Source organism: Lytechinus pictus, chromosome 9, assembly GCF_037042905.1.
Source record: "Lytechinus pictus isolate F3 Inbred chromosome 9, Lp3.0, whole genome shotgun sequence".
NCBI lineage: Eukaryota > Metazoa > Echinodermata > Echinoidea > Temnopleuroida > Toxopneustidae > Lytechinus > Lytechinus pictus.
The window spans coordinates 3,374,259-3,398,163 of NC_087253.1; the positions used below are offsets into that span (position 1 = coordinate 3,374,259).

Here is a 23,905-nt window from a genome sequence, read left to right on the forward strand (position 1 = left end):
TACTGAATCATTTATTTTTATTATTATTTATTTATTTTTATTTTTATTTGTTTATTTTTTATTCATTTTATATATATATATATATATATATATATATATATATATTGTTTATTTCTTTATTTTATCTTATTTTTTATTCATAAAATTTACTTATAACAGGGGGCCTTCACCCTACAAGCTCTGCTTTTTAGTTGGTCTCCTTCCCTTTCGATTTCATGGTATTATTGTATTATAAAAAAATGATTTAAATGTTATATTTTGTAAATATGTATATTGAACTATCATTGTAAATGTAAAAAGATTGAAAGAGAAAATAAATTAATTGAATTGAATTGAAAAAAAATATATATATCTACTGTATCTCTTTTCTATCTTACATTTTACACACAACTAGAAGTTAATGAAATAAAATAACAAACATTACACTAACAATGTTTTTTTTCCCCTTTCCTACATCAATCTCTCTGTACAGTAGCCCCCCCCCCCCCCCCCGGAAGTTAAAGGGGTTTAATGAGCAATTAAGATCATATTCAAATCAACTTGAAGCTGACCCAATATCAGGGTATGTTCCTCGAACTTACCAGTTTCCGGGACCAGGTATATTACTTTCCCATTTCCACATCCCCCCACTCTCACTTTGTTTTTTAATCACTTTACCACAACTTTTAAATTCTTTATGAAAAGATCAAAGACAACCCCTTCCACTCTCCCTCATCCCCCTCTCTGCTTTTCTCTCTATTTCCTCTGCATTGGCAATTTTTAAAAGGGGGGGTTACGCACATCACATTTTTTCTACATTTGCATCAAACCATTTTCTGCCCGTTAAAGGGAAAGTTCACCCTGAAGAAAAAATGAAAAAATATTGGTGAAGGTCTGAGGAAAATCTGTTAAAGATTAAGAAAGTTATTAGAATTTTAAGTTTTGGTTTTGGATTTCTAACGTCATTAACGAGCAGCTGCCCAATATGCTATATGTAGTTAACATTGTTTAATAATTGTTCGAGATTAATTTAGTGTTTCCTTTTTAAGAACGGGTGTGAAATGACTTGTCTATTCATATACTGAAGGTACAATAAAAACCATTTACAATTTTCTAAGAAAATGACATTTCATTAATTTTTTACCATAAGATATTTAGGAAAGCTGCTTGTATATGATGTCACATATCATATAATTAAAATTATAATAACTTTTTACTCTTTGATGGATTTTTCTCAGAACCTCCGGAAATATATTTTTTTTTTTTCTGGTATTTTTACAATAAACTTTTTGTCAGGGTGAGCTTCCCCTTTAACTGAACTATACACTCTTGAAAACACCATTGACATTTTAATTACACAGAAATCGCAATGCACCTTATTTATAAGATTATGCCAAGCAGAATATAATTTTGATATAGCTGGACGAACAGAATCCTAAGCCTCGTGAAAAGACCAAATTTTTACCCACCCCCCCAACTCTCTCGCTCAATATTTTCAATACATCACAATCTTTCTATCTTACATCAATTAGTTGTGTTGGTGCAGAACACCATGAGCAAAACATTTTTTGCGCATCGTATCGGTGCAGAAACATGCACATGTATGGATGCTGCGAAGGGCATTTTTGTGCTCATGCAATTTGCGAATGTGTGTGTGGTGTTAAGGTCTTTCTTGAACCAACATGACAAACGCTAATTCTAGGCCTGTTGCATGAATGCAAATACAAGATATCCATTTATGGTAATTTAGAGCAGAAATTGTACCCCAAAAAATGAAAATCAGACTAACGTATCCCTTGACACCAATTTTATTGATCATTTTCAAAATTAATTAGGTAAAGATTACAAAACGTTTGTAAAACGCCAAACAATCCGTGGTCTAACCATCAAACCAATATTTGGTTTTAACAAAAATATATAGAAAACATACACAAAATATGAAATGTATTGCGATTCAGATGATAGGAAACTGACAAGAAAATTACTACATTTTGTGTCTCGCTTACAATGCAAATAAAATAAATTGAATAGTTCCCAGTACTAGTACTACACGAGGAGTGCCACAAAACTGTTCAGAAAGTTAATCACAACTTTACAAACTGAACAAGTGTGTGTCTCAAAGGTTTCTTCATCATGCTAACTGAAGTTGCAAAATCATTTGAACTTAGAGGTCATCATTTAACACAGGAAAAGGCATTCTAAATTGTGAACAAATCCGTGCGAATACAATAAGCCCCCAAAAGGGAGAAACTATTTGAATATGTATGAATTTGTTAAAATACAATTGTGTATCAAAAAATAAATTATGCCTAACAGTACATATTTGAAGAAGAAAAACTTACAACATTCCCAATGAAAAATAAAGTTTATTAATCTTCATGATTAAACTATCAAGTATCATATAATAAAAACCATGCACATGTACTAAATATCAATTTTAATGAAAAACTTACTTTGGTGGTACATTAATTTCCTTTTTTAGCACCTGTACAATAAGATAGGCACATAGCATTCCATCCACATCCCCTCGTGTAATCATGCGAATTAATTGCAAAATCACATCACAACAATTAAAAGGGATCATTTCACTTTGTTCTGATTTAAAATGTCTCATTTTGGTTCTTGGAAACAAGCTAGACATAAAGGTGTACATTATAAAGATACCAGTCCAAAAGTTTCACAGTATCGATTCTACGGGAATTCTTTTAAAACATTGGGGATGTAAACGAAAGTTTGAAAATGAATGAGGGTTGGTTTTAATGACCACTGTCAAGAGCAAATATGTACGACTGGAACATATGAACTCTGAATGAACCCTGCATGACCTGGGCCCCGTCTTACAAAGAGTTACGATCGATCCAATCAATCGTAACTCTATGGAAATCCAACAGTGTCATAAATTTTTCTACAGGAAATTTGCACAATGTCTCTAGTAAAGAAAGAGAAGCACAGTGAATTTTCAAGAAATAAAGAACGCATGAATATACATCATAGTTAGAAAATATTTTGAACAAACATGCATAATAGATGTTGACGTTGCTGGCCGTCCATAGTTGTGATTGATCGGATCAATCGCAACTCTCTGTAAGACGGCGCCCTGATTTAAAATTTTTCATATAGGTTCTTGGAAACAGGCTCGAAACATAAAAGTGTATATTGTAAAACTACCATTCCAAAAGTTTCAAAGTATCGATTTTCCAGGAATCGTTTTAAAACACTGGAGATGTAAACGCAAGTTTGAAAATGAATGAGGGTTGGTTTTAATGACCACTGTCAAGAGCAAATATGTCCGACTGGAACATATGAACTCTGAACGAACCCCCCATGTCTCCGAGTAGCAATAATTCCCAGTTGTGTAATGCACTTTAAAAAAAACCCAACTATCATGACAGCCAACTGTAAAATCAGAGCCCAAGGCAATCAGTGCAATCTTCCTAACACAGCAGGGGGTATCTCATTAGGTGGTTTCAGACCGCCTCGAAGTTCGTCAGTTCCAGGTATTCTCTGATCGGGAAATTTACCCCGATCAGAAAATACCAGGTATTTTGGTAATGTGAAAGCAAACTACGCGTAATTTCCCCGAAAGAAAATACCCGCTAAATAGTAGGGAATTGGCGAAATTACGAAAACTTTCGCGGGGATTTTTCCAAGGTCGCAGGTATTTTGGAACTTTTAGCCCAGCGTGTCGTTGGGCGCGGGCGCCGTGGGTGGCTGCTGGGCTAGTGGTTTTGAATCTCGCGCCTTGCCTGCTTATTAGACCATACTGCGCATGCTCCTAACTTCAGGAATTTATCCCGAAGGGTATGTTTCGGGGCGGTGTGAATGCAGGAATAATTAATGGGTATTTTTTAGCCGAAAAATGTTCTCGTAATTTAACGGGGATTCTTGTGATCGAGGTGGTTTGAAACCGCCTATTGGTTTTACTTCCCGCAAGAAGGGACTTACGGGTAGTATTTACAATAATTTCTTTATTACGCCTTTTTCGATTTGCTCATATTTTGAGTTTTACTCAAATTTCAAAATAATTTTTGGATCAATGGATAGCCTGCAATTTTAATACTCATTCAATATATGAAAATGTAACAATTACCCCAAGTCCATCATTGCGGGAAGCTAATGATATCTTGTTAAAACAGTGCCCCTTTATTTGAATCTGCAGACACACGTTGATATGGCACATGCAAAAAAGCAATATGGTCCTGGCGATGTCACCCACAAAAACAGTCAAAGATAACCCTTTGTGAAACCACCCCCCTCCCCTTTAGTGCCAGTCTCCCAAACATGGCTGCTGGCTTATCAGTAGGCGAAGCGCATGTCTTCGGTGTAGCCGAGCTTATCAAGGTTAGGTTTGCAAGCGAAGTCGATCATAGGTGGAGGGCCACACATCAGGATGAGGGTGTCGTCTCCCGGAGGAGGCATGTGATCCTTCAGCATCTCTTCGCTGACGAAACCTGAACTGTACTCCCAACCTGAAAAACAGGAGAATTGTTATATAAGTTACTGCATGTAATAGGCCTACATGTAGGTAGGGGTGGATCTAGCTGGATCTATTCCCAACCTGAAAAACACAGAATTGTATTGCACCCGGTTATCTGATATAGACACAATACTTTGGTCTAGTTTAATAACTTTTGGTCCAACCATCATACTCCTCCTCACTAGTTGTAAATTTCATTTAGTCAAATGACCAGCTGGTCTAATTTCTACTTTTTTTCCTAGTTTGCATGTTGTCACATGAAACTCTGGTTCATGAATAGTTTATCTAACAAAATTTACATGTAGATCAAGTGGGTATGAGACAAAATGGATGTAGCCTACCTGAAAATTGACAATATACAAAAAGGGCTAAATGGCAATTAGATCAAATGATCGGTAGATCTAGACAAACTGGTAGCAACAGGGTAGGAAATAATTTTTATTTTAACCCTATCTAGGCCGGGGTATTTTGGGAGTTCATATGGCCGGGAGGGGCCTCCCAGGCCCCCCCTTGAGATCTCTGCCGTCGACCGCGCAATCATGCCGAAAATTGGCACGTGGGTTGCCTGGGACATAATCTACAAAATCATATAGTAATTTATTTCATGCGAATCGCTATTAAGTGATTATGCTATTAAATTTATGCATAATTAGTATGCGAAATCATACTTTTTCCTCTAACTCCCTAAATAAAGCTCCAAATGTTCTAATATTTGGTATAGAAAATCTTTGTGGTGTTCTTAGCAAGTGTACATGAAAAAAATTGGGATATCAAATCATTTTCTTATGCATTATATCATTTTTTGCAATTACTTATGTTTTTCTGTGTTTTTTGGACCTTTTGTTTTTCATTATTTTTTCAATGGAATTTGTTGGGGACTCTTCTGAGATCATAAAAAGCATAAAATAAAAACATTTAGACCAGCAAAACTAAAAATAATCATACATTTATGAATTTTGGTTGAAAACACAATTTGCATTGACTTTGTACACAAAACCAGGTTTTTGAGCAATTTTTGGTCCGACATGCACTTACATAATGTTGCGTAATTTCGGAAGCACGTACCCGGTCGACGCAAAAGTTGCGTAAGACTTGAAAGTAAAAAGTCAGCGAGCCGCGTGGTCAAAAAAATTTGCGCGGCGAAAATATCGCGCAATTCGTTGAGGGGGGGCCTCCGAGGCCCCCCCAGCCTAGATAGGGTAAAGGGGCTATCGTTTTTTTCCACATTGGGGCAATTCAAGAATTTGGGGGGCTATTTCTCCTATTTAAAGGGCTACATGTGCTTTTTCGGGGTAACAAGAAATTATACAGTGAAAGGAAATATCAATATTCTGCCATAGCTATAATATTGATTTTTTTTTTACTAATCTTGATAATATTGATTGTGACAATTTTGGGGTGACTCCAGAAAGAATGGTAGCCCAAAAGCATGCATTTCAGGGGAATTCTAGGGGCAATTTAGGCTGTCACGAGGGCAAAATTGCCTGTGGCCCTCATGTATTTTCAACATTAGCTAGCAGACATACTAGGATTAGACAAAATGGGACTAGACCAAATGGAACGTATACAAAACAGGTGTAGACCATGTGGCAATCGGTTTATTTACAATTCGTCAAATTGCCAACTTGTCCACTATCACTTGGTCTACCATCGGTTGGTCCACTATCCACATGGTCTAATTGCCAATTCGTCCACTCACCATTTCGTCTAATAACCAGTTGGTCCAATAGCCATTTAGTCCACATACCAGTTGGTCTAATCGGACTAAGGGTTAATTGTGCAAAATGAGTGAAAATGAAATAGTTATAACACCAACTGGTTATGAGACGAAATGGTCAGAGACAAAATGGTGATTAGACGAAGTGATGATTGGACCAAACGGTTGTTAGACGAAATGTTCATGGATGGAATGGCATTAGATTAAATGAATGTAGACCATGTGGTGAGTGGACGAGTTGGCAGTAGACAATTTAGCATGGCAATCTAGTGGACAATAACTACTCACCATCACCAGGACGGTCCAGAGTATACCAGAGATGGAACCGGTCAGGTTGCTCCTTCTTTACTTCCTCCAACTCATCGCGCAACAAGATATCATTCTCAGTCTAAATGAACCAAACATAGAAGAGGCATATGACGAGACTTACACATACATTTTCTATTGCTCCTAGCCCTACCTCCTTTCTTGTTTTGTATTTGTGTTACAGGCATATCCCACCACAAGCTTTTTGCTTATAGAGAATTATGCCTTCTTCTGTTAACAAATCTTTTCTATATTAAGTCTTTTACGATAAATGATTTTGTATGGATTATATTCTAAATTGATATCTTGTGAAAATGGAAGGAAAAAAAATGTTATTTGAAAATTGAAATAACATTATCAGTCCAAAATCACACCATATAAAGAGATATTATAACAAGATCCATTAACATTTCCTACAAAGAATAGAAATTATATAACTCATCACAAAATAAGATATCCTTCTCATTCTACAAGAAGCACAGACGAAAAGTGATGTTCTGACATGAACCATTCAGACTTACTAGGTAACAATGTACATTTCATAGCAAAAATGCAACTTGGGTTTCTTTGAACCAAACAGCAAGGAGATTTTACAGTGTATGCTAAGTTACAACACGAGTCTGCATAACAATTGAATGGTAGAACCTAAGGCCTCTATTCTAACATTTGAACACTAAAGTTAAAGCTTTACATTAGATGGCAAATTGTAAGCCAATTGTGTTTGCCAAGTGCCTATAAACCAAAGGGCTTCAAATCTGGTTGCTAGACCACTGCTCAATCAACTGAGGTACTGTGCCTCCTAATATTCAAACCATATCTTTTAAGCTATTGTTTTTTTCTTGTAAAATGAGCCCAATGCCTCACCTGGTTAGCGAACAGAAGCCAGAGATTGCTGGTGTCCTCGTCATCTCTGAAGACCTGACGGACAAGCTGAAGCATCGGAGTAATACCTACAATAACAAGTTATAGTCATATTATATTGGCTGGGCTTGAGGGGAATATAACAAATATTGTGTGGTTCAAATCCCAGCCATGGCTTTTTTTTTCATAATCAAGAAATTAAAATACATTGTGCTGCAAACAAAACAGGTGATTAAAATGGGCAGCTGGTAGGAATTCATTCCTTCAAATGCCTGTGTGCTGTATCAGGGTTCTCACAGAAATTTCAGAACAGAATTCCATGACTCTTCCATGACTTATTTGCTGCTTTCCATGACTTCCTGCGGGAGTTATGTAGAATTTGGGATGTCACAAAACTGGGAAGAATGGAAATCATGAACACCAACTTAGCAGAGTATGATCACAGAGTATGAGAGTTGCGAGACATGACAAACTGGCAAGCTGCCATGGCCAAGAGTGATATGCAATTCCATGACTTTTCACAAATTTTCCAAATTCCCTGACTTTCCATGACCACAAACTTTTCCAAGATTTTCCATGACTGTGGGAACCCTGAGTCTGCTAAGCTAAAGCCAGGGTAATAACATCCTGAGGCCTGTAACAGATCCACTGTTTGCTGAAAACAAGCTGCTAAAAATAAATGATCTATATCTGTTTCACTTAGGCCAATTTATAAATGTATATATATAACAATTCACTTCCTCACGTATTTGATTCAATGTTCCCTCAAAATCGTTCATTTCATCATTACCCTACGAGACAGTCTAACAAGTTTCATTTACCTCTTTTTTAGAACACTGTTTATAGCTAAAAAAAACATTTCTATACGAAGGCCCGAGATTCTGGAACTCCCATAGTGAAGAAATCATTAAGAGCTCATTCCTCTATTCTTTTAAAATGAAACTTAAGAATAATTTTCTGAAATCATACAGGTCATCATTTCCTCAATTTTGAATAATCATATAATTAAATTCACCATTTCATGCCTCCTTAACTTAATTTCTTTTTTATTATTATCCGCGCGTTGGAGTCCTGCTCTATTATCTTTCTTTATCTCTTTTCCCTTTTATTTTCATATCCCTTGTGTGTTTCCATTTTTTCTTGTTTCCTGTTCTTTGTTTGTTCTCTGTTTGTCAACTCCGTGTCCGTCTTCGTAGGCAATACTAAAATACTTATTTAGAGGGGTCCACACAATACAAGCACTGCTTTTTAGTGGATCCCTCCATTTTCTCAGAATTTTATTTTATGTTTATGATATTTTGCTTATATATATAATACTCTATTTTGTTTTACTTTTACTTATAGATAAATATCATATATTGTACATGCCTCAATTTATTTTGTCTGTATAAGTTCATTGTAATTATTTCGACCACATACTTTGTTCTGTTGAAAATGAAATAAAAGAAATTGAATTGAAATTGAAAAAACACAATACTTAGCAATGATCGTAGAACATTTTTCTATGATTGATTCCAATGCACAATCCATCATAAAAATCATGCGTACAACCAATCGCTAACCTTTGTGTTACGGGACCGGGTCCCTTTGGAAGCCCCCAGAAATGGTATATAGTGCCGAATACTAATAGTTTGTATCTCACCTGTACCACCAGCGATCATACCAATGTTCCTGGCAAACTTCTTCTTGGGTGCAGATTTCTTATCCGGCTTGATACTGAAGTTACCTTACAAAGCAGAATGAATAACAGATAAATGGTGATTTTTTTTTTATTCATTCTTCCATGCTTTAACTCATAAAGTGCAACAAAAAATGTAATGACCCATATTCTGAACCTTGCTTTATTTGTTTAACAGCCTAAAATTGCATTTGTTCACCAGCAGGTACTAGGTTTGAAGACAGACATTTTTCCTCATTTGTAATTTACCCTTTCCTAACTTCTCTTAGTTCTCTTTACTTTCATGTTTTGCTCTCTTCTAAGTGCCTTGAGCATTTAATCAAAATGGAAAAGACGCTATAAAAATCATATGTGTTATTATTATTATTTTTATAGCATATTGTGAAACAAATCTCTTTTAAACACAAAATAACTGACAAGATGACTTATGAAAGCCTCCCTGGATGATAACCTACCCTGGCCATCGTAGACGAGGAGACCACTAGGACCGCGGACGTCAATCGCATCGTCGATTGGCAGGTCCTCAAGGTACTGCGACATCTTGCCTCCCTCAGGGAACTTGGGATGTACATTCTTGAAGTACACCTAGAATTAATGGAATTAATCATAAAACAGAAAAACAAAAGTGACTCAAAAGATCATTCCTATACACCGATGATAGTTTGTATGCATGTACGTCGGGGGGGGGGGGGGGACTCTTGCCCCCAAAACTTCCACAACCAAGAAAAAAAAGAGACCATGACCTACCCCCTCAACTGACACTACCTAAAGGGCAGAAGCTCTAGGCCCAAAAAGACATTCAGATAATTGTCCATAGCAATGAACGGGATGGCCCGAATTCACAAAGGTGGTTTTGAACCCATGGTTTATGCAGATTTCCTGTATTAATTATGCTTAAATGCTGTGTGTATAAAAAAAATGTCCATTGCTATGATGCACGCTTTTCTCACAGTAAGCCCAATTGACACCTGTTGTCATGGTTAAGTGCGTTATTTTATTCATGAGTCCATCAATTCAAAACAGTGGACTCATGAATAAAACAGTGAACTTAACCATGGCAACAGGTGCCAATTTGGTGCACTGTGAGAAAAGCTCGCATCAGCATTGGACATTTTTAATATACGCGGTAAAAAGGCGTAATTTATACAGGAAATCTGCATAAACCATGGGTTCAACTGATGGTTTTCAAAACCACCTTTGTGAATTCAGGCCATAAGTGTAATTGGTTTACATCTTCGGAGGTAATTGGTATCGGCCAATCATTCATTCATTCATTTGTTTGTTCATTCAGTTATTCATGCATTAATTCATTCTTTCAAGCAATCATTCAAACAATCAATCAATCAATCAAACAAACAATAAATTGATCAACCAATCTTCAATCAATCAACCAATCAATTACCCAATCAATCATCGAGGATGATTTCTTACCTTGATAACAAGATCTACATATCCCTTGTCCTCGTCACTTGTGACCGGTGTGTAAGGACGCACAACCAGCTTGCCATCAATACGGGTGGTCAAGTAGATATGCTGACCTACTCATCACACATCAAGAAACAAAAGAAAATAAAAATCGTGATATTTCTGATGTAAGTTTGATTGGATTTCTAAAACCTCATTTAAATTGTAACAAAAGGTTTCTGCATCAACAAGTGGAATTCTTTTGGTAGCCTGAATTATGCAATTCAATATAATAGCAGTGCTGACTTTAAAAACTAACCTTTCATCCCCCCCAAAAAAAAAAAATCACCAAATTCCTTGATAATAAAATATTTACTTTGTTGACCTAAAATGACCCTCGCCTTATGACCTGAAATCTTACATTCATCTATTTGCCTATACTTTATAATAATTATGAGTAAGTTTTATACAATAGGGAATAAATTTATGGCATTTGAATAACTGTCATTTGGAAAATAAAGTGGAAATAAGGCCAGCTGAGCTTAAAGCCCGTCTCACACTGTGCGATCCAATACGATACGATTTTTCAAGAAATCGCAGTTTGCATTGAATATGAAATTTCCAAGAAGTAAAATTATCTTATTTTAAATTTGGCATGATAGAAATACTAAAATCATATTTTTACTTTGCAGCAAGCCCTGTGGTCCGAGTAAAGTCCAAATCGGATTCAAGTCGCAGCCGATGATGACGTTTTGGAACTGAATTTGTTTTTATTCATTCAGGGAGGCTCTAACTGGATTGAATTTGGATTTCAGTAGTCCTACCACTATTCTGAACTCTGATTTGTAAGATTTTGTAAGTTGTGTGCACCGTGTCCATATAAACTGTTATCACAATTTCTGTGAAATTCGGATCGCAATGAATCGCATAGTGTGAGCCGCGCTTTAGGCTAAATGAGAAGAAGTCTAAGTTGGTATCTGATAATCTGACATGTGTAGTAGACCAAACAGCAATTCAAACACATTGACAGTAGACCTATCAGGCGGTATTCTGATGATTAATCCTAGGTTTAACCCAAGTCTAAACCAGAATTCTAAACCACACTTCTACATGTATAGAATGCTTGCTTCATAATCTTTCTTCCATATTTGCAGCAATTATACTGTACCAAATAATGCATTAAAAATTCATTATAGTTTTATATTTTTCCTGTTCTTCCATTTCATGACTCTGTCAATTATCTGACAAATTTTCGCTGCAGGATAAGAATAATTTTTCAATCGGTGAAGGAAATGACAACTGGCACTCCAGGGGCCCGTAATACAAAACTTAGCAATGATCGTAGAACATTTTTAATGATTGACAACGATTAAAAAAAAAATCAAGGGTACAATCAACCACTAACCCGATTTAACTAAAGCGTAGATATTAGAATACCACACAATGGGTTTAGCACATGTAGTTCTTAGACCATTTGAGAAGCACAAGTGAATATTAACCATTCTGGGCCCCATAACACAAAAGTTAGTGATTAATCGTTTGCTTTATTTTCACGATTGATTGTACATTGTAGTCAATGCAATCAATCATTGACAAATGTTCTACGATTGCTAAGCTTTGTGTTTTGGGCCCGTGACCTACCTGTTGGAAGTCCAAGGATGTGATCCTTGCTAGGTAGGGCAAAGCGGAAGCGACGAGTATCATGGCTAATCTCCTGTAATATTGAACAAAATAAGAGGTTTAATACTCATTATTGATATCAGAAACAAGGGAGTAGACCATATTTGCCTTGATTATCAAATTAGCGTGTGTTTTATCTCTACTGCCACAAGTAATTTGTTGTTTTATTTATTATAATAAAGACACATATATCCTTAAGTTGTTTGTTTATACCTGGGCCCATCTCATTAAATTCTAAACCATTATGTCACTTTAGTACCAATGACCTTCCTCTGATCATGCGCAAAATTGTCTGATCATGCGCAGAGTGGAACTACGAACTGGCTTATTGAAACCAAACAAGGACACATATTTGCCTTGATTATCAAATTAGCGTGTGTTTTTTCTCTACTGCCACAAGTAATTTGTTGTTTTGTTTATTATAATAAAGATACATATATCCTTGTTTGTTTAGACCTGAGCCCAGACTTACAAAGAGTTACGATTGATCCAATCAATCGTAACTCTATGGAATCAATGTCATAATTTATTTTGCAGGAAATTTACTCAATGTCTTTTGCAAGCAAAGAAAAGCACACTGAAAAGGATGAGTGCATGAATATACAGCATATATATCTATAAAAATACTTTGAACCAATATGCATTTTAGATGTTGACATTGCTGGCCGTCCACAGTTGCGATTGATCAAATCAATCGCAACTCTTTGTAAGACGGGGCCCAGAAGTGCTATTAACACAAAATGATAATAAATGCATACTTGCAAAGAATACAAGTCCATATATAGAAAGGGACAAAGGAATACCAACAAATGAAAGTAGGGAGATTGCTGACTTTTCTACACTTAACCATGGTCAAACTTAAAAAGAAAAAGGGACATGGGGACATTATGGGAGAAGTTTTTTTTTGTTTTCTTTCCCACAAGTAGGGATTGTCCCTAATAATTAGGCACTGGTCAAAATTGCATTTATGGGTAATCATGTGGCATGAACACATGATCAGATATAATTGAGTTCATATGAACATACAAGTAGCCAGCAATATTTCAATTTTGAACTGCATAGCAGCCAACTCTGATACTGAAGAAAAATTGACAAATGGGGAAACAGAGGTTGGAAATAAGGACAATGCAGACTATCAACCAAGACAGACTTTTGTGTAAAAGTATGGACATGGTGGTCGAAGTGGCACTCTCATTTTCCAAAAATGAGGACTCTCCAATAGTACTTTTCGGGACTGGCCGCATAGTGAGCCATACGTGTAGGCCTCTTCTGTGTTCAGCGTTATATAACCTTGTTCAAATGTACATTTTGTGATGTCCACAGGTGCAATTCTCTCTGTCTGATTAATTTATTTTATGTACATATGATGTTGATCTATAGTGATGTCCATGTGCGGAATATTTATGCTATATAACTAAAAGCCAATGGGGGACACAATTCTATGCAACTGTAAAGCGTTGGGGCGACCAAAGCCGACCATGTTCCGAGAGTCGCCCCAAGATCTGGCACAAAAATTATTCAGGACTTCTAACAATGGCAGAATAATGTAATTTGCTTTTAATACTGCTTGTTACCCCTAAAAAAGTAGCCCTTAAAATGAAAGATAGCCCCAGAAAATTTACTATTGCCCTAATGTGTAAAAAAAAAAATAGCCCCTAAAAATTAAAATTATTTCTAACCCTGCTGCATATCATAAATTGAAATTAAACTAAACAGAACAGACCGGTTTGTAGTTACCTCATGGACAATTTTGGTCAAATGACCTTTCATTTCTTTCATTATGATAAGCAGATTTCAAAGCAAGATATTATGCAAGCATAACTTGTACATAGCAGGATGAAGAAATTGAATAGACCAGGTGACTAGAACAGCACACCAATGAACACTTTTTGTTGCATTTCTACTTTCAATGCATATTATAGCATGTTGTACAATATACATGTACTTGGCAAATTGTGAAATACCAGTCATTCGTGGACGCATTGTTGTTTTTTGTGGATGTAAATGAAAAACACGACATCACAGTTGGTGCTTATCTCATTAAATTTTCAACCACTATGTCCCTTTTGTACCAATGACCTTCCTCTGATCATGCGCAGAGTGGAACTACGAACTGGCTCATTGAAATGCAACAAGGATACTTGGCAGGCATGGAAATGTCTTGTGACTTCTTTGGGAGGTACGTCATTGTACAAGATGAAATACAAAATCTAAGAACTTACCTCACGGTCAACAAGCTGCAGAGGAATCTTGGTGTCCGCGTCAATCAACGTCTTCTTGGGCCCTTTCGCCTTCTTTTGACCGCCTCCGAAGAAGTAGCGTCCTACGACGATTGTAAGGACGACCACACCTATCCCTACCACTACAGGCACACCAAACTACAAACAAGGATAGGATGTAAAAAGTTGGGATTAAAGATCATTCTCATGCACAAGCTATGAAAAATGGTTATTCAGCCCACTGCGCTGCTTACGATTAGCTTATGGGCATTTTCACGGTAACTGACGTTACATGGCACAATTTACACACTTTTTATTGTGTGTATGATTATCTCTAAAACAACGATGGGAGTTTGCTTTAGTTACCGTGAAAATGCCCATATGGCCCAAAATTAGAATAAAACAAACTAGAGTCCAAAGTTCAAATGCGTCTGAAAATTGAAATCTAAATTCTCATAATCTAAAAGAAAATTCACGGCTATTTCATTAAGGTACATGTATGAAAGCAATCATGCCATTAGCCAAGAATTTTAGCCAAATTGGCCATTACTGCCAACTTTACACTTCAAATGTTTATTTTAGTAGTAATCCTGAACCTCAAATTTTACATGTTCATACAGTATACTGTATCATAAGGAAATGGTCAAGATTCTGTTTCTTCCAAAACTGAGTTATAAACAAGTCATAATGTGCGTTGACATAATTTGAATGTTGTGGAGCATTGCACGTTGTAATGTGGCTTCATTATAGGCATTGATACAGAATCTAAATGTGAAATATTAATTATGTTAGAACTGATAAAAGAGAAAAATATAAAATAATAAAATGATTGTAAAAGCTGAAAAGCTTAAACATGCATGGAATCTGATGTACAATGGAAACATACTAGATACTCATTCAAAGTTGGTGATCATTTCAATAATGATATACCGATTTATCTAGCGCAGAAACTATGTGCATATTCTACTGCGCTGCAATTAAGAGCTAGTGAAATGCTCGAGAACGAATTTAGAAAATGGGAAATATAAATGTATGGGAATTATTTGAACAGATAAGTTTTTAGTTTAAGTTTCTACTGATGAACAGGATCTAATTACATATGGCAAACCGTTCCATAATTTGGGGCTGCGCAGGCGAAAGCACGATCTCCCAAAGTTATCTTTGTATTATGAGTGGGGATGTGAAAGAGCAAATTATCTGTATAAATTCTTAACAGATTTTTTGTTCAAGCTACATGTATATGAACCTTTCTTATTTTGCTGTTACATGCATGACAACATTATTTGTATTAAAAAAAAAACAGAAAACACAGCAACACATATGAAAAATGAAAAAAAATCAATAGAAACACTAGCACTTCAATCTTTGTAACTGAAGACTTGTTTGAGCGTTCAAAAAATAAAAACAAAGGTCTCGACAGGAATATAAAGTTTCATGTCGTGGCTTTAATTCTTCATTTCTTCTTAGCATTTTCTCTATACATCGACATGAAGCAAATTCCGTGAAAACTGTTGGTAGAACAAAATGATAGGAAAGTCATAAGTACAAGAACGATAAAAACTTTACATAATTTATGACTCTGAACATTACTTAAAATTAATCATATGACCTGAATGTAAATCACTATCCAGTTTCAAGATGATCTTATCTGACGTGTTAGCACGGAAAGCCTTTCACTAAATTGTATAAAACCAAAACTTCAGCAGTCAACAGTAAATAACACCTGTGGAATTCTTGTCCTTAATACTAACATATAATTGTCTCTTAGACATCATCAATTAGAATACACTATAGCTTATTGAAGTTTGAATAATGTGTACTTTATAAAAGATATGCAATTGACAAACATACTTTCTGTTATCTTTCTTCACATACATGTACATTAATGCATTAAGCCTGTCATGTCAATCAAACCAAATTAGAATCAACTTTTCTTGCATTATAATTTTCATATTTCTTAAATACATAAATCAATGTTTCTACTGACCTCTTTGCCTCCAAAAATCTTCTTATATAGGGCAATCCCATGTAGGATGCTTTAGATTTATGTTGATACAAATTCTCAAACAGAATCTCCAGAACTGATTCCAATATCACATTACCTCAGTTCACCAAGAGATGGCGCTATTAATAAAGAACCTCAGACAAGGCATACATAGCACATATACTATACATGCACAGTGTAAATACATAGGAAAACGTGTGTGTACTCACTCAAGTAGTCTGACCCTCAGACCCAATGAAATTCTTCAGTTTTAACACATTAAATCATTTGATGGCTTTTCAGAAAAATTAAATATACAAAATTATCTTCAAAGCAGCTTTCATTACATGGCTCCTTTAAATTATCATTTCTAATTTACCAACATGCTCAGTCAGAAAGCTGTACTTCATTAGCTTTAATATATATAAAGTAAATATATTTCATTATTGCTACACTTGCAAAGAACAGCTTGAGATATCTTACAGCAGAAACAAATGTCAAATATTGTGCACTGTTGTTTCGTTTCCATCATTACAAATTTTATATTTTCTTTGAATAAAAAAGGCACAAAAAAAAAATAACTAAACCATCCGGTGCCCAAAGTTAACATTATTACCAAATACGGCATTTTATCAAGCCGACAGAATTTTGTCGTGTTCAAATCAAAACCTGAATCTACGAAACTGTATGATTCTGTAATTGAAAAGTGCTATGACTACACCGTTTATCACGTCAATTAAATACTGCTTGTTGAAAGACATGATACAATACATTCTATTTCTCTACTTACACTATACTACCTACATATCATAGAACATTAGGCAACCTGAGGAGTTCCTGGGGCAACTGTAATAGTCCAAAAGGTGATCTGTTGATATCATTAAATCATTATATCATTAAGGTGATATGATTCATAAAACTCACTTGCATACAATTTTGCATACAAAAAAAATCAATCCTTTGGACAAAACCTTTGTCAATCATTTAAAAACGCTATATACATGTATCACATGTGCTGTCATTAGATGCACATTACAAGTGGAATGAAATCTACATGACTTATTAGTAATCGAAAAGGAAGCACTTTGTATCATGCCACAGTATAACTAGTCTCAAAATTCAGACCTGATTAAGAGCAATTCACAATTTGTTGTGTTGTACTTGTATACAAGTACATGTAGATCATTATGAGTTTAAAGAACAAGATCATATATCTCACTGAACATGAACATGTAGTCTGAATCAGACTCGAATACATGTATAAAAATATGATACATGTAACTCTTAGTCTGAATTTCAGACCTTAAAATGAATATTAAGTTACTCTTCAAATTTATGTCAAATGTTCATCCTTCTTCAACCATAAATGTTCATACAGTCTTCTCTGTAGATTCGAAATGCATCATTATCCAATCGGAGTATTAGAGTCTAAAGTAAATATGTTCCCAAATATGAATGTCTCTCGGTTTCACAAACAAAAAATGAACGTTTCCTCTGATTCACGTTTTGACTGTATTTTCTGAGTTCACTTTATACAAATATCAATTAATAACATATTTAAATGAAAGATAGCAAATCCAATTATGAAGTTTGCAAAAATCCTAATTAAATGTCTATAGGCTCTTTGGCTGGGAATTTATACTTGGTCTTCTTGCGCGATCAAAAGAACCAGTTTATGAATTGGGCGGTCGAGATGACACAGTGGAGAAACACGCTTTCCTTGATTGTTCAGTTTCGAATTACCTACTGCAATTTTCACTTTGCGAACATGAGTGTCACCAGAAGCATATGTTTCAACAATTCTCCCCAGAGACCACATATTTCTGGGAACATTCTCATCTTTGATTAACACAATATCGCCAACCCTCATGTCGCGCTGTGGAACAGTCCATTTATTTCTTGATTGAAGTTGACTCAGGAATTCCTTTCTCCATCGGGACCAAAACTCATTTGCTAGATGTTGAACCCTTCTCCAACGTTTCTTTGCGTATAAGTCCTCCCGAGGAAAAATACCAGGTGGCGGAAGTATTACCCTTGATTTTTGAGTCAACAATAGATTTGGAGTTATGGGCTCTAGGTGAGATGGATCGTTCAGGAATTCTACAGACAGTGGACGACTATTCACAATAGCTGCTGCCTCACATAGCAATGTTCGCAGTGAATCATCGTCCAGTTGCTGACTATTTTGACACAGCAATGCTTCCAAGACTCTACGAACAGTACGTATTTGCCTTTCCCAAGCTCCTCCCATGTGGCTTGAGTAGGGGAAGTTGAAGGTGAAGTCAAAGTAATCGCATCCTTCTCTGAGCAAATGCTGTTTAACTTTCTCATGATTCATCTCCTTCCAAGCTTTCACGAGTTCATTCTTGGCACCAACAAAATTTGTCCCTCTGTCCGACCTCAGTTGACGAACAGGACCACGAACAGAGATAAAACGTCGAAGGGCGTTAATGAAAGCATCAGTGGACAATGAGTTCAGTACTTCTATGTGGATTGCACGCGATGACATACAAGTAAAAAGAAGGCCATATCTCTTTACCTCCTTTCTGCCTTCTCTGATTATCCATGGTCCAAAGCAATCCATACCGCAGTAAGAAAATGGCGGTTCAGAGGCTAGACGATCCTTTGGTAGATCCGCCATTTTTTGTACCTGTGTTGGTCGTCGTAGTTTCCGACAGGTAACACATCGAGAGATGAGCTTGGATACAAGATTACTGCAACCCAATATCCAATAACCATGGGATCTGATACAGTTAGTAGTCATGCCTCTTCCCTGATGAGCAACTTCTTCGTGACAATGAGCTACAATCAGGTCTGTAACATGACTTTGAGGTAGGATGGCGGGATGTTTGTTTGTGAACGAAGTTTCAGACCTTCTCAAGCGACCTCCTACTCTCAGGATGTTCTCACCATCTAGAAATGGGTCAAGTTGATGTAGACGGCTGGTAGTCTTACAATGACGTCTCCTCTCACGAGAAGATGTCTGAGTGGCGTTTTTCATAACTTCCTGTCTTTGAATTTCATCATGGAATGCCTTTTTCTGCATATGCCTTATTATCTCCTTTTCTGCTTGGAGAAGTAATTCAGCAGACATAGGCTCAATAACTGTTTTCTTAGCATCGCTCCTCTGGTTAGCTCTCTGATGCTTCTGTTCACACCGTCTTCTTAAGTAGGACTTTAGTCTGAGACAATTTGCTACAGCCCTTCTGGTTTGATGCCAACTGGAAAATCGGTCTAGTCGTTCCAGCTCAAACTCATCATTCTTCTTGAAAGCAGCATGAGCTTGAGTTAGCTTCACTTCAGGGTCATTAGGAAGCATTTCGCCATCATCCTTACTTTCAATAGCTGGAATTTCCTTCTCCCATAGGAATTTGGGGCCAGTTAACCATCTCGATTGCTCTATCTGATTGACAGTGAGTCCTCTTGAAGCTGTATCAGCAGGGTTATTTTTGGTGTCAATATGATGCCACTGTGAAGGCATTGACTCGTCTCTGATCTGACTCACTCTATTGGCTACAAAAACATGATATCGTCTTGCTTCATTCTTAATGTAGCCTAAAACTACTCTGCTATCAGTCCAGAAGAAATGCTTGGCATTTACAAAATCGAGTTCATTTTGCAGAAAGGAACTCATTTTCACAGATAACAGGGCTGCTGTTAACTCTAGTCGGGGCACGGTTACTGTCTTGATAGGAGTGACCCTAGATTTTCCCATCACCAGGGTACAGTGCACCTTGTCTTCTTGATTTGTAAGTCTCAGGTAGGTACACTGCCCATAACCGGCGTTACTGGCATCACTGAAGTGATGAAGTTGCACATCTCTGGTTTCTCCAAAGTCTTTTGGTTTGTAGCATCTATCAATGGAGATGTACTGAAGTTGGAGAATGTCGGTCTTCCACTGTTCCCACTTAGCTTTGAGTGCATCTGATAAGGGGTCGTCCCATTCAGCAGAAGTTCGACATAATTCTTGGAGAATCAGCTTTGCAGGAAGTATTATGGGTGCTAATAGTCCTAGAGGATCATACACTGACATGACTGTAGACAGGATTCCTCTTCGAGTCAGTGGTTTATCCTCAAAGTTGATCCTGAATTGAAATTTATCTGATTCAATGCACCATTGGACTCCGAGAGCCTTTTCCACAGGCAAGGTGTCTTGCGAAAGATTCAATTCTTTGAGGTCCTTTCCTCTGTCATCAACTGGAACAGATTGCATTACTTTTCTGGAGTTAGATACTATCTTATGCAGGTGAAGACGTCCACGTTCACATATCTTTCTCGTCCTCATGATGAGATCAATGGCTTCATCTTCGGTTGATACAGATTTCAACCCATCGTCTACGTAGAAGTCGTTCTGTATGAAATCTGATGCATCATGTCCAAACTCATCTGCATAGTCTTTTGCAATCTGCTTCAATGCAAAGTTCGAACAGCCAGGCGATGAAGCGGCACCGAACAGATGAACGTTCATCTGGCAGTCACTAAGTCGGCGACTAACATCTCCGTTTAACCACCATAGAAACCGGAGATAGTTTCTATGCTCTTTGTTTACCTGGAATTGGTGGAACATTTCCTTCACGTCACACATGAAGGCCGTGACTTCTTTCCTGAATCGACAAAGAACACCGGTGAGGGTATTAGTCATGTCCGGTCCTGTTAACAAGTGAGCATTCAATGAAGTTCCTCTAAACTGCGAGCTGCAATCAAAAACAACTCTCAACTTGTTGGGCTGTTTCACTCCATGATGGGGAATGTACCATACTTTACCCTCTTCTCCTGATTCTGATGCGATCTCTGCATAGTTGCTATTGAAGAGGGTATTCATTTGTTTTGTGTATTGTTCATGATACGCAGGATCCTTCTTAAACTTTGTCTTGAGATGATTGAGTCTTTTCTCGGCAAGGACCCTATTATTTGGAAGAGTAGGATTTTCATCACGAAATGGCAGAGGCATCTCATAATGACCACTTTCAGACACATGAACTTGACGTTCCATTATCTCTAGAAATCTCAAGTCATTCCTCGAATATGGCCTTTGTCTTTTCTCTGGTGCAAAGTCTGCTTCTAAAAGACGTATGACTTGAGAAGGAGTGATCTCCTCCTTAATCCTTGATTGATGGCTGAAGGTAACTGTGGTTGGATGGCCATCTACTTGCAATTCTTCTGGAATAACGTGCACCATAACGCGATGACTGATTCCAATATGATCATGTGCACTGTCATGATAGTTGGGTTCCATTGTACCGACAACACTCCATCCAAGATCAGTTTGTAGTCCAAATGGTCCACCATCATCAGGGGAGCTTAACACAGCTCGCGGAGTGAGGGCCCTTGCACAATCATAGCCAATGAGAAGTCCAATCTCACAATCTTGGAGGGGAATCAAATGTTTGGCTATGTCGTTGAGATGAGGGTGCGCCTTAGCAATGTCTGGCGTTGGTATGTGTTCTCGATTTGCCGGCATAATATTCCGAGTGTAAGTTGGGGGCAAACAAATTTCTTCTCTTCCGTTAAATGCTCGAACTTTAAGTCCACTGATCTTTTCACTCGAAATTCTCTCATTGGCCAGCGTCATGGTCGAAAGAAGCAAGTTGACTGCTATTCCTTCAATGCCCATTGCTTCCTTAGTTTTATCTAAAATGAAGCTAGTGTCTGACTGAGTGTCCAGCATAGCATACACTAACCTCTCCCCAGGTACCGATTCATGCGATAGCCACACAGGAACTATAGTAGATGTCTTTAGAGATCTGTGATTGTCCTTCGTGGTTGAAGCATGAGATCTTGTGGTTTGAGTTTCCTCAGCTTCATTCTTTATGTCAACTTTCTTAGATTGTTGTCTTTCTGTCCAGTTTTCATCATGCAGAACAGTGGGGTGACGTCTTTTGCATGTTGAACATGATGACCTCTTCTTACAATTCCTAGAAAGATGACCGGACTTTAAACATCCGAAGCACAGACCATGATCGAAAACAAACTTGGTTCGGTGATCTAATGTCTGTGACATGAAGGATTTACAAGTAACAAGATGATGTTCTCCCTTACAGTAGGTGCAAAGGGGTTTCCATTTTCCTTTCCTTCCATTTGCTTGCTGCCCCTGCACACTGGTTGATAATGTTCTCACATTAGAAGACTGCTGTCTCCTTTCTTTCAAGGGTGATGTCTGATTAGAAGTGATCGGATCACAAGCAATATCTGCCTCATTGCTGATAAATTCTGTGAAGACAGAAAAGGGAGGAAAGGATCCTCTGTCTTGCCGCCATTTGACTACATTCCTGCCCCATCTTGTGATTAGCCAATCAGGCAGTTTGCTCATCAACCTTTTGTTCTCTCTTTCATCATCCAAATGATGTAAGTGATGGACATATCTGGCTGCTGTACAACACTGGTGAAGAAAATCTCCAAATCTCCGGAGGCCTAAATAGTCCTTGGGGCTGATTTTAGGCCAGTCATCGAGTTTGTCCCGGAAGGCATTGGAAATAACAAAGGGATTTCCATATCTCTCTTGTAGCACCTTCATGGCTTCCACATATGCAGCGTCATCTCCTAGCATGGAGTATCCTTTCACTAACACCAATGGTGCACCCTTAAGATACTTCAGCAGGAAGTAAAATCTCTCTCCGGCTGGAATACCGCGATGTTCAATGAGAGCGTCATAACTTCGCTTCCATGATGTGAATTCCAGTGGATTACCATCGAAAACTCCAGGCTCAGGTATTGGAAGTCTGTTCAAGCGAAGAAGTTCCGTCAAACTACTAGCAAGGGCAACTTCTTCTTTATGAAGGCTTGATGTATGCGCATTCTTGTGTGATACTGCTTCAGGATCATCAGTTGGTTCATCAATCCTTCTCATCGTGGTAATGTCCTTTTCCTTTGGAGAATTTACCTTCCTTGAATCGTCTACCCACTCTTGGCACAACTTTCGTGATGTTGACGAGACGGACAAGTGAGAAGTTCCTTTATGTGAAGACATTTCGCCTCGTAGTGCAAGAAGCGTCTTTAGAGTGTCCTTCATCAAGGAGGAATGTTCTTCTTCAATTTCATCCAATTTCTCCTCACTGCTATCATTAATATTTAAGGATGAAGATAATTCGGCTAAATTCTCCTGCACTGAGATGACATTGTCCATGGCTGCTTGCAAGTTATCACGGCCATCCTTTATCACCGAAGATTCAACATCATCTTCAACTAGAAGCTCTCTGAGTTTATTAGAAAGCCTTCGCCATTTGGTGAGAGAACTCTTCCAGGCTTTAAGCTTCGCATCCAACTGATTTTGAATTCCCTTTTCAGTCGGTTTCCTTGTTCTTACACTTGCATCACCGCCGCCATTAGCTGTGACTTTCTTTAATTCAGCAGGCTCGGACATCTTGAATCCTTTTTTGTAATGATGATAAGTCTTTGCTAAGAGTTTTCACTGTAACTGAAGACTTGTTTGAGCGTTCAAAAAATAAAAACAAAGGTCTCGACAGGAATATAAAGTTTCATGTCGTGGCTTTAATTCTTCATTTCTTCTTAGCATTTTCTCTATACATCGACATGAAGCAAATTCCGTGAAAACTGTTGGTAGAACAAAATGATAGGAAAGTCATAAGTACAAGAACGATAA

At 37.2% G+C, this 23,905-nt stretch overlaps 1 protein-coding gene across 1 annotated transcript; it reads right to left on the reverse strand.

The window, feature by feature from the left end:
- Nucleotides 1-1,771: 1,771 nt before the first annotated feature.
- Nucleotides 1,772-23,665, reverse strand: LOC129267992 (uncharacterized). Its single transcript, XM_064105030.1, has 10 exons — nucleotides 18,338-23,665; nucleotides 14,325-14,480; nucleotides 12,064-12,136; nucleotides 10,450-10,556; nucleotides 9,474-9,603; nucleotides 8,983-9,066; nucleotides 7,344-7,429; nucleotides 6,462-6,561; nucleotides 3,744-4,448; nucleotides 1,772-3,413 (listed from the first exon to the last, which is right to left on the reverse strand). The coding sequence occupies exons 1-9, from the start codon at nucleotides 23,663-23,665 to the stop codon at nucleotides 4,276-4,278; spliced, it is 6,237 nt and encodes a 2,078-aa protein (XP_063961100.1). The 3' UTR covers nucleotides 1,772-3,413; nucleotides 3,744-4,275.
- Between the last annotated feature and the right edge of the window lie 240 nt (nucleotides 23,666-23,905).

What these genes read in the sequence shown, in the direction of transcription:
- LOC129267992 (XM_064105030.1), bottom strand. Translation starts at nt 23,665, where the DNA reads ATGTCCGAGCCTGCTGAATTAAAGAAAGTCACAGCTAATGGCGGCGGT. An exon ending in CATCCTTGGACTTCCAACAG is followed by an intron (nt 10,557 to 12,063) that starts GTAGGTCACGGG and finishes TGTGATGAGTAG; the next exon opens with GTCAGCATATCTACTTGACC. An exon ending in CCTCGTCTACGATGGCCAGG is followed by an intron (nt 9,067 to 9,473) that starts GTAGGTTATCAT and finishes CTGCTTTGTAAG; the next exon opens with GTAACTTCAGTATCAAGCCG.